Consider the following 17,360-nt stretch of genomic DNA (forward strand, 5'->3'; position numbering starts at 1 on the left):
AAAGTTTTAAGCACCTTGTTAAGCAGTGAAAATAGTTTTTACACATAAAATTCTGGCATCATACAAAAACTAAAAAATGGCGAACTTTTCCTGCAGTTTCTCAAATCAAGCAATGAACAATCTTTTCGAGAATTTTACACTTCGACAAAACGTTTAACTAAAACCTTTGTTATTGTATTTAATTTACCCCATCGTAGGGACCTCCCTCTGATGGGTCCGCGGGGTGATCGTGTTAATCACAACATTGAGCCCACCTTTGCTGATTTTTTCTGATGGGTTAGAATACAGCTCTCTGATTGGTTAGTCTGAGTCACGTGACTAGAAAACAGCTCCCCGATTGGTTGGTAAACACACTGAATTCATGATCAGGACTTCTCCTCATAGTGCACCCCATTACCTTCATGTTTCAGCTGAAAAGCTACTTCGAACGATTGTGCAATTGTCGAACAAGCCTCGTACGCTTGGTTCTGAGGGTAGAAGTTGTTACACAGGTTAGTTATTTGTAATAGTAATAGTTAACGGGTGATACTCGTAAAATATCTGTTCCATATATTGGACCGTCGACGAGTCCAACTCGGCGCGCGTCCTGGTAGGTTGTAACCTACAATAGTAATAGTAGTAGTAGTAGTAAAGATTAGTATAAATAATCCTACTACAATTAAGACTGGCTGGCTATTTGAGTATCTCACCCTGGTGTGCGCTTTGAAGACGTGACACATCTTTATACTCAGCTTTCTATCACTGCTGATGAAACTGAACACCAGCAGATTTGATTTATCCCGGGATACGAAAGATATATCTGCGAGTGGAACAGTTACTTGGTTGCTATGGTTACTATTATTGCTATGGGAATCTTGGTGGATTTTTCTTAAAATTGTGGAAACAGGGGGAACACCACCATCAGTTCTTTAATGAACTAAGAAACTAATACGCTAGGACACTTTAAACTAAGAATTGGGAATACTAACGCACCCTCGATGTGGTAGCTGCAAGTGGATGTGTGGGTCTGTTTGTCGATTAGTTCCACTCCACTGGCGGAAATGCGAAGTCTGAACTCTGGAACTTTCTGGTTGCTCTTTATTTTGCTCTGAATGAGACATAGTCACTAGTCAGTGTGATAAGCGCCATGATAGTCACTGTGCTCTTTATTAGTTTTAGTAGACATAATTAATCATAACATATGTCATATTACAACCTTTCGCTTATTTGAAAGACATATTAATATTGATCGTGGTTTGCTTTTCCGAACTGTTGTTGTTCACATACTAAATATTGCTGCTGTAATTAAGTTAAGTACCTGTTGTTGTTCACATACTAAATATTGCTGCTGTAATTAAGTTAAGTACCTGTTGTTGTTCACATACTAAATATTGCTGCTATAATTAAGTTAAGTACCTGTTGTTGTTCACATACTAAATATTGCTGCTGTAATTAAGTTAAGTACCTGTTGTTGTTCACATACTAAATATTGCTGCTGTAATTAAGTTAAGTACCTGTTGTTGTTCACATACTAAATATTGCTGCTGTAATTAAGTTAAGTACCTGTTGTTGTTCACATACTAAATATTGCTGCTGTAATTAAGTTAAGTACCTGTTGTTGTTCACATACTAAATATTGCTGCTGTAATTAAGTTAAGTACCTGTTGTTGTTCACATACTAAATATTGCTGCTGTAATTAAGTTAAGTACCTGTTGTTGTTCACATACTAAATATTGCTGCTGTAATTAAGTTAAGTACCTGTTGTTGTTCACATACTAAATATTGCTGCTGTAATTAAGTTAAGTACCTGTTGTTGTTCACATACTAAATATTGCTGCTATAATTAAGTTAAGTACCTGTTGTTGTTCACATACTAAATATTGCTGCTGTAATTAAGTTAAGTACCTGTTGTTGTTCACATACTAAATATTGCTGCTGTAATTAAGTTAAGTACCTGTTGTTGTTCACATACTAAATATTGCTGCTGTAATTAAGTTAAGTACCTGTTGTTGTTCACATACTAAATATTGCTGCTGTAATTAAGTTAAGTACCTGTTGTTGTTCACATACTAAATATTGCTGCTGTAATTAAGTTAAGTACCTGTTGTTGTTCACATACTAAATATTGCTGCTGTAATTAAGTTAAGTACCTGTTGTTGTTCACATACTAAATATTGCTGCTGTAATTAAGTTAAGTACCTGTTGTTGTTCACATACTAAATATTGCTGCTGTAATTAAGTTAAGTACCTGTTGTTGTTCACATACTAAATATTGCTGCTGTAATTAAGTTAAGTACCTGTTGTTGTTCACATACTAAATATTGCTGCTGTAATTAAGTTAAGTACCTGTTGTTGTTCACATACTAAATATTGCTGCTGTAACTAAGTTAAGTACCTGTTGTTGTTCACATACTAAATATTGCTGCTGTAATTAGGTTAAGTACCTGTTGTTGTTCACATACTAAATATTGCTGCTGTAATTAAGTTAAGTACCTGTTGTTGTTCACATACTAAATATTGCTGCTGTAATTAAGTTAAGTACCTGTTGTTGTTCACATACTAAATATTGCTGCTGTAATTAAGTTAAGTACCTGTTGTTGTTCACATACTAAATATTGCTGCTGTAATTAAGTTAAGTACCTGTTGTTGTTCACATACTAAATATTGCTGCTGTAATTAAGTTAAGTACCTGTTGTTGTTCACACACTAAATATTGCTGCTGTAATTAAGTTAAGTACCTGTTGTTGTTCACATACTAAATATTGCTGCTGTAATTAAGTTAAGTACCTGTTGTTGTTCATATACTAAATATTGCTGCTGTAATTAAGTTAAGTACCTGTTGTTGTTCACATACTAAATATTGCTGCTGTAATTAAGTTAAGTACCTGTTGTTGTTCACATACTAAATATTGCTGCTGTAATTAAGTTAAGTACCTGTTGTTGTTCACATACTAAATATTGCTGCTGTAATTAAGTTAAGTACCTGTTGTTGTTCACATACTAAATATTGCTGCTGTAATTAAGTTAAGTACTTGTTGTTGTTCACATACTAAATATTGCTGCTGTAATTAAGTTAAGTACCTGTTGTTGTTCACATACTAAATATTGCTGCTGTAATTAAGTTAAGTACTTGTTGTTGTTCACATACTAAATATTGCTGCTGTAATTAAGTTAAGTACCTGTTGTTGTTCACTTACTAAATATTGCTGCTGTCATTAAGTTAAGTACCTGTTGTTGTTCACATACTAAATATTGCTGCTGTAATTAAGTTAAGTACCTGTTGTTGTTCACATACTAAATATTGCTGCTGTAATTAAGTTAAGTACCTGTTGTTGTTCACATACTAAATATTGCTGCTGTAATTAAGTTAAGTACCTGTTGTTGTTCACATACTAAATATTGCTGCTGTAATTAAGTTAAGTACCTGTTGTTGTTCACATACTAAATATTGCTGCTGTAATTAAGTTAAGTACCTGTTGTTGTTCACATACTAAATATTGCTGCTGTAATTAAGTTAAGTACCTGTTGTTGTTCACATACTAAATATTACTGCTGTAATTAAGTTAAGTACCTGTTGTTGTTCACATACTAAATATTGCTGCTGTAATTAAGTTAAGTACCTGTTGTTGTTCACAGATAAGTCCTGACTGTTTGGTGCTCTCAGGGCCCGTTACTATAGCAGAACCAAAGTATCTCACAGGATAGTCCACCCCTCGTAACATCTCCTCTTTGGAGTGTAACCACTTCTCTTCAGCTGCTGTCTTAGGCTTCCTATCCTTCTTCTGGGATCAGGTTACAAGCTTAGCAAACTGTATTATGAAGGAGCAAACTGTCGGTTCCAATTTAAACAAAGTCCCACAGTAGTTGAACTATTTTTGTTGTTTGAACATTCGGAGAAAGATATTTCATGATACTGAATATTATTATAACTTAGTAGTATTATAGTAATATTATAGTAGTAATGGTATGATTGTAGTAATAGTAAACCCGTTTCTCGGCCTCGTCAAAAGAACTCTGCAGTGTCCTTAGGTCTCTGATAGACCTCATTATTCTCTTCCTGTGCCCAATAGGCTCAATAGTAAGGATACTCGTCAACTCTACCTCCCAAATCTCCAGAACCCTGCTCACTGAACCTGGAAACAGTAAATGAGAGTTACATTTAGGGTTAGTTACTGAATAGTCAGGTTAAGAGGGGGTATCACTCCAGAACCTCTGTTCTTAGTTGGACGGAAAAGGGCCTTAATAAGATGATTTGATTGATTGGGAACCAGCTTTGTTTACTGGTTAATGTTTACTCAAGTATTTATACATACAATTATATAGAATAGTTATATACCTAAATCTGCTAATATAAAACCATAATAACTCTAAAAATATACACTGCACAAAATTATGGACCTGGAAGTAAGACTAAATACTTCAGAGCTTAATACACAAATCAAAACAAAATTCTAGAAGACTGATAGTCTTGTGTTGAAAGACGAATATGATTTAGAAGCTTATCAAAAAATTAAAATCTTAGCGAGCCACGAATCCATAATCCAACAAACTCTGTCTTAACACATTTCAAACAACAGTTTTGTCCACACTACACACTTTGCCTCCTTTAATGAAGTGTCTCTTATCTGGCTCGTCGTTCGATCTCTTCTTGAGTTCTAAAACAAGCTTTTGCTGTTCGGCACGTTCCTCTGGAGACCTATCCGGACTGATGAAGACTTTACCGAAATGCTCCGAGCTACGGAGATGCCTTGCTCTAGTCAAAATCTGCTGCACAATTGTAGAGCTCGTCAAAGTCACCTTAACAGGTCTATCAGCCACCTGTTTCTTATCCTTGGATTTGATCAAACCAATTCTGCTAGCTTCTATTTTTGGCTTTTCACCAAGTTCCAACAACACTTGACCGACCTTGTCACATAACAGCTCACCTTTCTCTTCTTTAAGACCAAACAACATCAGATTCCGACTTCGGTCTCCTTCTGCTACAACATCCTTAATGACATTCTTCAAGATGTTTCTATCCGAATCCAACAAAGGACCTGCTGTTGAGGTTTTTGATTCCTTTACCGCGGCGCTGTATGTCTTTAACTCGGATTTCACAGTATTCTCAACTGATGCTACAACCTCAGTTTTCAGGTAATCAAGCTGCTCGTCTTTGGCAGCTAGCAGCTCTTTCTGCAATACAATTAGTGTCCCCTGGCTGTCAATTACATCGGAGTGCAATTTCTGGTTATAATTCTCCATCTGATCAATGTACAATGATTGCCTATACATAATTTGTAACGCAGAATTGAGTTTCTGAGCCATGACTTCCCTAGTGATTTCTCTTCTACCAGTGAAAGCCTGAGCTACACACGCGTTAACATGATTTGATTTAACAAGCTGGAGAGTTTTCCGGATCCATTCAGCTCCATCATCTCTCACTTCATCAAGCTTATAAGCCACGTATTTCTCAGATTTATACATCACACAACCACGGCACCGGTTAAACAAGCAAGTTTTATCAACGTAATGATAAGTAACTGATAAGCGAGCAACAACGTATTGAAAAGTGTATTTACTGAACTGCCAGGGAATATCGTCTAATTAATTAATTAAAAAAGTGTAGTGGAAAGAAAACAAAAATCTAAAAAAGATAACTAACCCATTCTACAGCTGATAAACTTGTTGAGGTATTTGCTGAGGTGGATTGAGGTTAACCACTCCTCCACCGTTTCAGGGACTGAGCCGTGCTGAAAGTTTTCTAAATCTTCCTCTACCGACTTAAATAACTTTCTGAAAAAGTTATTGCAAATAAGTTTAAGTATCGATATTATTAATTATCATGATCTGAAGAAGTTAAAGATAACTTTTAGTATCGATAATATTCATGATCTAAGACGATGGACCGAACAGAAGTTGGACTAGACGATGTAAAGGAACAATCATACCGAAACTACACTGTAGTTACTAGTTACTAGTTATTAGTTATTAGTTACTAGTTACTAGTTACTAGTTACTAGTTACTACAGGATTAAAATCGCACCTCTTAACTTTATCGTTGTTTATCCCCATGGCAGCGAGGTCTTCTTTAGAGATAACCTGTCGTATAAAGTCAATGTGGTCCCACCCGTTCAACTCTAACATAGTCTGAATCTCCGGTAGCTCTAGTTTCACTAGCCACTCCTCCAACGACTTGTCTGAAATAGAGCTATTTATACTACTTACTTTAGTAGCATTCGAAAAAAAATCAACATTAGTATTCTTTGATTTGATATATTCCTCGAATGAGTGGTGATAGTAAGTCATGCTAAAAAGAATTATCTCGATCGGGCTCTCAGTGACTGAGCTACAAACTACAAAGGCCAACGTATGTAAACTGACTTTGCCCCCCCCTCATTACTACCTTCAAAAAGATGTTCATCTGTCATGGAAATATCCGCTAGGATGTCCAGTAACGTAGCCATGGTTACTAGATATACACATGTTATCTACTAGATATAACATGTCTTCCAAAGTCCAAACGATAATATTTATTATAATAAACTGTATGTTGAAAGAAAGAAAAGTCCGATTTATACAATTTCACGTCCAGTTGAACGTTCGGTCGACGAGAAAATATATTTAGCGGTCAGTGCTGCACGCCGCAGTTTATTTTCAAAACGGCAGCGGCGTGGTTAAAATCGTCGGCGGTGGTAGTGTAATCGGCGTGAGGTCACGTGATTTCGCAGATTAAATTTTCCTCTAGAATAATGCCATGTGGAGAGCAATTTTTAACAGTTTTGAATTTGGACACGAGGCTCGTAATATCTGTGAGTTCATTTTCACAGAAGAAAATGGCTTATAGTTCTAATGTACCGTCACAATAGTGACTTTAAATATACTCAAACACTAAAATGTATCTGTTGCATATTCAAACGATTGAGACAACTGAAATAGCCATATAACAGTAGAAGCGTTCGGAGCTTTTAAAAATTTTATAAATAAATAAACATAATAATATCAACTATCAGAATAACTGATAAACAATCTATCTACTGATAAACAATACTGATAAACTACCAATTACCATGGTAATTAACTACTGGTAAAAACACTCAGAAACATATCTGAAGCTAACGTTCGATGCACAACTTTACCAAATCCCAATTCTCGTGCACATATAACTGATGCTTAAAATTATTACTTCCAATACTTGAACGTCGGGAAGATATAATGAGTCCAGAGGATGACCACACTCTCTCTGTATCAGAGCTCTGGTCGATTACAACTGTCTGTATCGCTTGAGGAAGAAGTTTACAAACATCTATCCGCATATCGTGCGAAATTGCTAGGACAAACTGTAAAATTAACGGGCTGTGTCTTTAAATAGTCCTCCCAACGACCTCAATTTTTTAAACGACAGATCAAGAAAAGCTGCCAGCTAATGTAGTCCAGTACTATGCAGTTTGCTGTCCCATTGCAGCATCATTTTAGCGTTTGAAAACGGCGGCGGCGGCGTGGCCGGAAAATCATCGGCAGCGGAGTGCAGCACTGTTAGCGGTAAAAATGCTCCAAAGGAATGGCATAAGAATTTTACAACACTGAAGGTGGAGCTTTTCAAAACATTAATAAACCTAATTTTCTATAAGTAAACGTGCAGTTAAGAATGACTAAGTAGAGCAGCTTGATCTACACTAGTGAAGAGAATGATTAAGTAGAGCAGCTTGATCTAGTGAAGAGAATGACTAAGTAGAGCAGCTTGATCTACACTAGGGAAGAGAATGACTAAGTAGAGCAGCTTGATCTAGTGAAGAGAATGATTAAGTAGAGCAGCTTGATCTAGTGAAGAGAATGACTAAGTAGAGCAGCTTGATCTACACTAGTGAAGAGAATGATTAAGTAGAGCAGCTTGATCTAGTGAAGAGAATGACTAAGTAGAGCAGCTTGATCTACACTAGTGAAGAGAATGACTAAGTAGAGCAGCTTGATCTAGTGAAGAGAATGACTAAGTAGAGCAGCTTGATCTACACTAGGGAAGAGAATGACTAAGTAGAGCAGCTTGATCTAGTGAAGAGAATGACTAAGTAGAGCAGCTTGATCTAGTGAAGAGAATGACTAAGTAGAGCAGCTTGATCTACACTAGTGAAGAGAATGACTAAGTAGAGCAGCTTGATCTAGTGAAGAGAATGACTAAGTAGAGCAGCTTGATCTAGTGAAGAGAATGACTAAGTAGAGCAGCTTGATCTAGTGAAGAGAATGACTAAGTAGAACAGCTTGATCTAGTGAAGAGAATGACTAAGTAGAGCAGCTTGATCTACACTAGTGAAGAGAATGATTAAGTAGAGCAGCTTGATCTAGTGAAGAGAATGACTAAGTAGAGCAGCTTGATCTACACTAGTGAAGAGAATGAATAAGTAGAGCTGCTTGATCTACACTAGTGAAGAGAACACTACTAAATAGAGCAGCTTGATCTACACTAGTGAAGAGAATGACTAAGTAGAGCAGCTTGATCTAGTGAAGAGAATGACTAAGTAGAGCAGCTTGATCTAGTGAAGAGAATGACTTAGTATAGCTGCTTGATCTAGTGAAGAGAATGACTAAGTAGAGCAGCTTGATCTACACTAGTGAAGAGAATGACTAAGTAGAGCAGCTTGATCTACACTAGTGAAGAGAATGACTAAGTAGAGCAGCTTGATCTACACTAGTGAAGAGAATGACTAAGTAGAGCAGCTTGATCTACACTAGTGAAGAGAATGATGACTAAGTAGAGCAGCTTGATCTACACTAGTGAAGAGAATGATGACTAAGTAGAGCAGCTTGATCTACACTAGTGAAGAGAATGATGACTAAGTAGAGCAGCTTGATCTACACTAGTGAAGAGAACGCTACTAAATTGACCTGCCAACCCCCCTAAAGGGACACAAGACACCAATTAGTTTCACTTCAATAAACTTATTTAGCACGGGTGGCATTCAATTTACTTCGTAGTTACAACTAGAATACGTTACATAGTCTGATTGAGCACGGTAAATTACTAGCTACTGTCTGATAACACATACCTAGATGATTGGATGAAACGACACATTATTTTCCGAGGAGAGAACTACTTGTTATTTAGCCACCAAATATTGGAAAATAATAACTAAATAATGGAAATAAAATAAACTTGAAATTAGTTGACTGGACAGAATGTTCTAATAATCTAATATTGACAATAATTATAAAAAGATCCAGCAGATAAACTACGTGATTTTTGCTAAATAAAATAATTTACCAGTTTTACGAGTGTCACTAACAAAGCCAGGTTAGATTTACACGTAGCCTGTAACACACTGTAACATTACGTAGAAATAAGGCTTTAGAAAATGTAAGCAGTGTTATAACCTACCTTTATAGAGATCACATTGAACAACTGTTCCTGTTGTTAGAGTGACAACATTCGGCGTTGCTAGGGTGGCTGCATTTTGTGTAGCTAGGGTAAAAACGACGCCGTCAATCTTAAAGGAAGACCTGCCCATAACAGCAAAAAACGACCGGGAAATGAAAACGGAGAATAAAACCTCCTGAATATTCAGTGGCTAGACGCTAGTTCACAGTAGCTATAGTGGTATAGTGTATACTGGCTAGTGAATAGTGGCTAGTGAATAGTGGCTAGTGGATAGTGGTATACTATGTGAAGTTTCCATTTTTTACGTAAACAAAGCGAGGACTTTATATATAGAGGCCCGTACTAACAATAAGGTGTGTTTCCATTATAGTGTGTATCCTGGACAAGTATGTATAATCTATAGTGTGTACTGTTACCTAATACTTCATGGAATGCAAGGGAACTCTTCTGTAACATTTATAGCGTTAGGCTTTGTAAAACTGTTTCTGCAAAGTTTTGCAAAATATATGTTGAACCAGATATATAATTTCTAACAAATATGGTCCAAATAAAGATTTGTTGCACTACATTTAAAACCAGCTACAAAGAAAAATAATATAAATAATAACAACTTCCAGTAATGCGGAGGAAACCGTGAGTACTTTAGTGCAATCCAAGAAATAGAATGAAATGTTGCACTTATAGACTCTCAGCAAACCACTTACTGATTACTAGTACCACTTACTATAAAGGAGTATATGGCTATCTATTTAACACAAATAAGTAGTATGGATATCAAGGAGCGGGAAATATGGCACTGTTTTCAGAAACTATTCCATTACGTAACTAAAACTCTAAAAGCATTGTAAATCTATTTGACTGCGCGAACTCATCAAGGTTTTGTCTTGGCCTCATTAAATTTGATACTCGTTCTGAGTCTACACACTTGTTACGTTGTTTCACATGGTCGCAACGTTGTAACGGTTACTGATCAATTAGGGCTGTCTTTCGTATTGAACCCTGCTGATCAACACTGGAATATACAACACAATTATAGAGATAACTTCTCCACTAATAAAGTAATAACTAAACGATAACGGTGTTATTATACTTATAGTGTAATTACATTGTTACAGCGTTATCATATTGTTCCCTGGTATTAAAACTTACGATGTTAACGGTACGATCATTTATATAAGCATTTATATGTTTATACCACCATTACCAATAAAATACTTCTTAAGTAAATAATTCTTAAGGGCGGAAAAAAGTCTTAGCCAGAAAAATTAGGGCCGGACAAATTACTAAATTAGGGCTAATAAAGTAGATGAATTGCACAAGAACAAAGAAAAGGGATGGGATAAAAACGAAAATAAAAAGTAAGAATTAACTTAGTAATGATCCTAGCTCGCTAACAATATCTAAGTTTTAAGCAAACAACCTCCTTACATGTAACATGAGTTTGAAATCTTTTAAAAAATAGAGTGAATGAGATCATAACCTTTTATGGGCATCACGTTCACCAATCACCATATTTAGCACACATTATACGCTGAGCAAGGTAAACTATTACACAGGAAGTTAAATTCGAAATTAGGTCTAAACATGACCACTCACCGATGCCGGGTACAACTAAAACAAACCAAACTTGGAAAATGTGCACTGAGTAAAAGGAAAAATGTGCACTGAGTAAAAGGAAATATTTGCCATAATATATATTCAAGGCACGGAGAGACGGTTTACAACAGCACAAATGACACAAAAGAAAACTGGATCATCACACCACATAGGATAATATGAGCATAATATATGAAGGTTAATTATTAAAGTATTAAGTTGTGATATAGTAAATATAGTAATATTATGATCCTACTGCACACTTCAGGAGTATTATACCTACAAGCCACACTGCTAGCCAATACAACACTACCCCCGCTGAAGCGTGACCTAACACGGAGTGTGACAGAAAGGCTTCACACGCTCTTTTAGTGGGGACCTGATAGTATGCATATCCGAATATGCTGATAAAATCAACCACACAGCAAAGTCAGATATAAATAAGAAAGGAAACTTGTAGTTCCGAGAAGCCCTGGTGAACTTAACATCACTGGACGTTTAGCCGATCAACCTAGATCGAGATAAGTCTCCACAATTAAAAACCTAAGAAACAGGGCGCTATCCTGTACTCCTATTATAGCTTAACTATTGACACACGGCGTTGTCGTATAGCTCTTTTAGTTTTACTATTGAAATGGTAAATTACGTTATTCGTTCCTGGCGTCCAATACTGTGGGAGAGGCAAAAAATAAAACATAACGACTAAGTTTGGAAATTCACATGTGACAACCACGACTAAATATGGTGTTCATGATCGTGGTAACTATGGTAACATGTAATTCTGAGCGGTATTCAGGAATGAATAACTCTTATTATACGTGATTGCACTGCAGAATTGTTGGATTACGTTAAACACCAAAAATAGAAACTATTGAAATTACGTCAGAAGTTGCTGATCCTTTAATTGCTTAAATCCATTGAATTGAATCTAAAAATCCCTCTTGGCAAGCCAGAAGGGTAGGATTCTAATAGTAATAACCGTGGAGTCTACCGCACATCTTACCTCTCAGTTGGTAGCAACATATTACCTCTCAGTTGATAGCAACATCTTACCTCTCAGTTGGTAGCAACATATTACCTCTCAGTTGATAGCAACATCTTACCTCTCAGTTGGTAGCAACATCTTACCTCTCAGTTGATAGCAAAATCTTACCTCTCAGTTGATAGCAACATCTTACCTCTCAGTTGATAGCAACATCTTACCTCTCAGTTGATAGCAACATCTTACCTCTCAGTTGATAGCAACATCTTACCTCTCAGTTGATAGCAACATCTTACCTCTCAGTTGGTAGCAACATCTTACCTCTCAGTTGGTAGCAACATCTTACCTCTCAGTTGGTAGCAACATCTTACCTCTCAGTTGATAGCAACATCTTACCTCTCAGTTGGTAGCAATATCTTACCTCTCAGTTGGTAGCAACATCTTACCTCTCAGTTGGTAGCAACATCTTACCTCTCAGTTGGTAGCAACATCTTACCTCTCAGTTGATAGCAACATCTTACCTCTCAGTTGATAGCAACATCTTACCTCTCAGTTGAAAGCAACATCTTACCTCTCAGTTGATAGCAACATCTTACCTCTCAGTTGATAGCAACATCTTACCTCTCAGTTGGTAGCAACATCTTACCTCTCAGTTGATAGCAACATCTTACCTCTCAGTTGATAGCAACATCTTACCTCTCAGTTGATAGCAACATCTTACCTCTCAGTTGGTAGCAACATCTTACCTCTCAGTTGATAGCAACATCTTACCTCTCAGTTGATAGCAACATCTTACCTCTCAGTTGATAGCAATATCTTACCTCTCAGTTGATAGCAACATCTTACCTCTCAGTTGATAGCAACATCTTACCTCTCAGTTGGTAGCAACATATTACCTCTCAGTTGATAGCAACATCTTACCTCTCAGTTGATAGCAACATCTTACCTCTCAGTTGATAGCAATATCTTACCTCTCAGTTGATAGCAACATCTTACCTCTCAGTTGATAGCAACATCTTACCTCTCAGTTGGTAGCAACATATTACCTCTCAGTTGATAGCAACATCTTACCTCTCAGTTGGTAGCAATATCTTACCTCTCAGTTGATAGCAACATCTAACCTCTCAGTTGGTAGCAACATCTTACCTCTCAGTTGAAAGCAACATCTTACCTCTCAGTTAATAGCAATATCTTACCTCTCAGTTGATAGCAACATCTTATCTCTCAGTTGATAGCAACATCTTACCTCTCAGTTGATAGCAATATCTTACCTCTCAGTTGATAGCAATATCTTACCTCTCAGTTGATAACATCTTACCTCTCAGTTGATAGCAACATCTTACCTCTCAGTTGATAGCAACATCTTACCTCTCAGTTGATAGCAATATCTTACCTCTCAGTTGATAACATCTTACCTCTCAGTTGATAGCAACATCTTACCTCTCAGTTGGTAGCAACATATTACCTCTCAGTTGATAGCAACATCTTACCTCTCAGTTGGTAGCAATATCTTACCTCTCAGTTGATAGCAACATCTAACCTCTCAGTTGGTAGCAACATCTTACCTCTCAGTTGATAGCAACATCTTACCTCTCAGTTGATAGCAACATCTTACCTCTCAGTTGATAGCAACATCTTACCTCTCAGTTGGTAGCAACATCTTACCTCTCAGTTGATAGCAACATCTTACCTCTCAGTTGATAGTGGTAACTATGGTAACATCTTACCTCTCAGTTGATAGCAACATCTTACCTCTCAGTTGATAGTGGTAACTATGGTAACATCTTACCTCGTGTAGAGTTATATTTTAATTTAGCGGGGCGTCTAATGGTTTGCTGGGTGAGGTCAATGTCGCACTGCAGTGCCATCATCATGGTGTCTATCTCGTCCCAGTCGTCCTGCGAGTTATTACAACATATTAAGATATTACAACATATTACAACATATTACAACATGTTGCAACATATTAAAACATATTGTTAGGACACATTACAGTCATTACAGCATATTGATAAACCTTCTTTTAGAATACCCTTTCTGTGTTTCTTGTCAATGAAGAAATAGCATATTATGTGGTATTAATTAAAGCTTTTCATACAAAGTTACAACAAAGTCTTCATGTTATGTATCCTGAGTTTGGACAGGATATTACCCGCTTAAAATATTTCCATCGCGTTATAAAATACTGAAATATAATATATTAACAATAAATTATGCAATCGCAACATTATAATCAACAAAATAAATTTAATCACAGAATCTCAGATACAACTACAAGTAACTAAGTAATCATAAATTAAGCACAACAACAAATTAAACAAGCAATAAATGAATATAAACAATCTTTGTGCAAGCATTTTATCAAGTATATATGCAATTTTTCGTTTGACATGATGCATTAAAGTCGATGAGGAAAGTAGAGTTTGTAGTACAATTGGTGTAGAAGTTGTCGAAGGAAAGGCGGTTTAAGCATGTAACGCATGATTTTTCATCACATGGTACTATATTAAATGTATTTTGAGATTCCGGATCATTATTCTGATGACCATCAAAGGATTGTTCTGAAATCATATAGAAAAAAGATAGCTAGGCTATCAGTATCATTGACCAAGCAGGGCGCAGAAACAGCCGCAGTATTTGTTCTATATAATATATGTGGTACAGTTTTACTATTTAGTGATCTTACCTTTATAGATAGTGTGGAGGATCTCTGGCCGGCTGCTTCCTCCTCCTCCTCTTTCCTTTTCTTTGCAACTTCTTCCACCTCCTGCACTTTCTTTTTACCTGTTAACATCACAGTAGTACGGTCACAAAACTTTCTGAATTGATTTTTAAGTTGTCATCATGATATTATGATGAGAAGGACGAACTATCATCGGTTCTTTTGCGATAGTGTAAACGCGACAACTAGCGCTGGATGGCGACAACTAGCGCTGGCTTGCGCTAGTTTAATGCTGGCCAGCATTAAATGGCGCTAGCCAGCGACAACTAGCGCTGGATGGCGACAACTAGCGATATAGCTAAATTTATATTGTTAAGTATAATGGTTACCTTTTCTGCTGAGCCGTTTTTCTAGTTTGTTGCTTTTCTTACTCTTCTCAATGAGAGAGCCCACAAACTCTTCCCCTGTAGTTCCTATTACCTGTTGTACAAAGTTTTAGTTATTGTAACGAGCTGGTGCCTTTTAATCATAATAATGTTCAATATCTTCTGCCCCAATATGAGTCCACTAAACTGTACCGAAATTATGATGAGAAGGGAAAATTGCTCAAATAAGGGCTGTTCACAAATTTCAATTTGGCTTAATCAAAGGGTGATAAACCGTCCTCTTAAGCTGAATTAAACAAAAAATAAACGCTCTTGGAACTAAACAATCGGACATAAGAAAGACCTTTCGACCTAAGTATTATTAAAACTGAGAATTTGTACATAGATTTAGGATCGAACAAGGTAAGCGTCTCATAGTGAGCAGCCCAAATTGAGAGCGGCCCAAAAAATTTGCAATTTGCCATATTAGGGCCGATAAGATTTTCAGTGTTGGAATATTTTAAGTTTTTACCATGTTTTGACTGGAATGTCTTGAATCAGCATTAGTACTTGAATTTCTTGACCCAGCAGCTTGGCTCGAGTTTCTTGACCCAAAGCTTTGAGAGGAGTCATGTCTTGAAGGAGATGCGATACTTTCACTAGGATGTCTAGAAGGAGATGCGATACTTTCACTAGGATGTCTAGAAGGAGATGCGATACTTTCACTAGGATGTCTAGAAGGAGATGCGATACTTTCACTAGGATGTCTTGAAGGAGATGCGATACCCTGGCTAGAAAACCTAGATCTTGTATTAGTCAGTGAACTGTCGGAACCAGATCTCTCCAAATTCACACTATGTCTGAGCTTTAAACTCAACGATTTCTTCTTTTTTGGAGGTAGCACTGGGGGCTGAAATATTAAAGAGAGTGATCACTAGAGTGATCTAACAGTACCATACTACCATTATAAAACTGGAATGATCTAACATTACCATGTAATGGTGACACTAGAGTAATCTAACGGTACATGTAGCAAATAATAGATTCTGTAAAGCAGTTACCCTATCTTTGAAACTAGCGGGAGAATCGTATATGTCCTCTTCTTGAAGTCTCTCTGTCAAGTAACTTGACACTGCTGGACTCCTGAAACAAACAAAAAACATGAGAAAAAATAGTGCTGTCGGACAGATGTCGTGTTACCGGACTGAGCAATAACTAATAACTATGCCTTAAAGTTAAAAGCCTCATGGTACTGTAACCATGGTAACAGTGTCATGGTAATACTACCAAAAGTTCCTCTCTACGTTAATGGAACAGCATGGGGCGTCTAGGTAACATACCCACAAGGGGTTCCACTAGGAGAGGGAGTATAAAGGGGATTCCGGACGTTTTGATCTGTCTCTGGTATAATTATCTCTGATTAAGATGATAAGATGTTGTTAGTGTTTGTGTAATCTCAGATCGATAGTCGATATGATATTAAATATACAAATTTACAATGGAAGTTAAAACAATGGGGCCTTGTAACAAGAACAAACCTGAACCAGAAGGGGAGGCTGGAAGAGCGGGAGAAGAAGATCTGGGCGAATTGCGGGACTTTCTTTCTCCAGATAGTGATAACCTGTAATGTACATTAACTGCTCTGGGGAGTTAATCCTCCAATAACTTAATCTGCCTAACAATTATCCTAGTTAGTTATAACAGTTACCCTGTTAGCTCTCTGATAAAACGAGGCTAACGTAAAGTTTAGACGATCTAAGCTATCCTATCAGCCGAGGAGTAGAGGTCAAAAGAGGAAAGCGGCTAGTAGAAACGTGAAATGATATCTGGGAGTGGGAGCGATAGGCTAACCACCCAACTAGCTTTACGCTACGTTCTAATGGCCCTGCGGTTGACTTGCTATAGGCTAAATCAACTGATAGCAACACTTGTTTAGCAAATGTTACTACTAGGAGCAGGATGAACAAAGGAACAAAAGAAAACGACTTAAATAACCATTAACCAAGTATAATCGAACTTAAATTAGTCGCACAAAACTTTAAGTCCTTAAAAATAAAATCACCCGAAAATCACTTCCAAACTAAAACTCTTCGAAACACAACTGCCGCATCCCCGCTGCCCGCTCACCGCGCTACTGGTCACGTGGGATCACGTGTAGCGTGTCCGAGGTCACGCGACCAGCACTGCAGTAAGACAGCAGGAAAGTCAGGGCCTGAAGGCCGGTAATGAATACTGAAACATGGACAAATTTCTACACCCCCGTTAAAATGAAAGATAAGGAAAGATAAACCTAAAGTGGACTGATAAAATGTGTCAAAGGGTCAAGAAATAGAGTTAAGAAACTGCCCTTACTGGGCTTCCGGACAAGGTTAAAACTCTCCTCAAAAATAACGAAATTCTGATTGACTAAATAACTATATAACGTTCTT

General features: G+C 37.0%; 1 protein-coding gene across 2 annotated transcripts in view; it reads right to left on the minus strand.

The window, feature by feature from the left end:
* Positions 1 to 17,360, minus strand: part of LOC134813912 (ankyrin repeat and SAM domain-containing protein 1A-like) — a 44,477-nt gene continuing 27,117 nt past the window's right edge. For both annotated transcript variants that reach the window (XM_063821844.1, XM_063821845.1), the window contains 14 exons: positions 16,470 to 16,552; positions 16,272 to 16,347; positions 15,993 to 16,074; positions 15,464 to 15,841; positions 14,956 to 15,046; positions 14,591 to 14,688; positions 13,694 to 13,802; positions 6,003 to 6,156; positions 5,622 to 5,752; positions 3,968 to 4,113; positions 3,601 to 3,762; positions 973 to 1,087; positions 690 to 799; positions 1 to 467 (listed from right to left, as the gene is read on the minus strand). In XM_063821844.1, the coding sequence (XP_063677914.1) occupies positions 366 to 467; positions 690 to 799; positions 973 to 1,087; positions 3,601 to 3,762; positions 3,968 to 4,113; positions 5,622 to 5,752; positions 6,003 to 6,156; positions 13,694 to 13,802; positions 14,591 to 14,688; positions 14,956 to 15,046; positions 15,464 to 15,841; positions 15,993 to 16,074; positions 16,272 to 16,347; positions 16,470 to 16,552 (1,837 nt within the window). In that variant the 3' untranslated portion in view covers positions 1 to 365. The remainder of the gene's footprint in view (positions 468 to 689; positions 800 to 972; positions 1,088 to 3,600; positions 3,763 to 3,967; positions 4,114 to 5,621; positions 5,753 to 6,002; positions 6,157 to 13,693; positions 13,803 to 14,590; positions 14,689 to 14,955; positions 15,047 to 15,463; positions 15,842 to 15,992; positions 16,075 to 16,271; positions 16,348 to 16,469; positions 16,553 to 17,360) is intronic.

The sequence above is a fragment of the Bolinopsis microptera genome, chromosome 4, assembly GCF_026151205.1.
Source record: "Bolinopsis microptera isolate Bmic1 chromosome 4, MBARI_Bmic_1.0, whole genome shotgun sequence".
In the NCBI taxonomy this organism is placed as follows: Eukaryota; Metazoa; Ctenophora; class Tentaculata; order Lobata; family Bolinopsidae; genus Bolinopsis; species Bolinopsis microptera.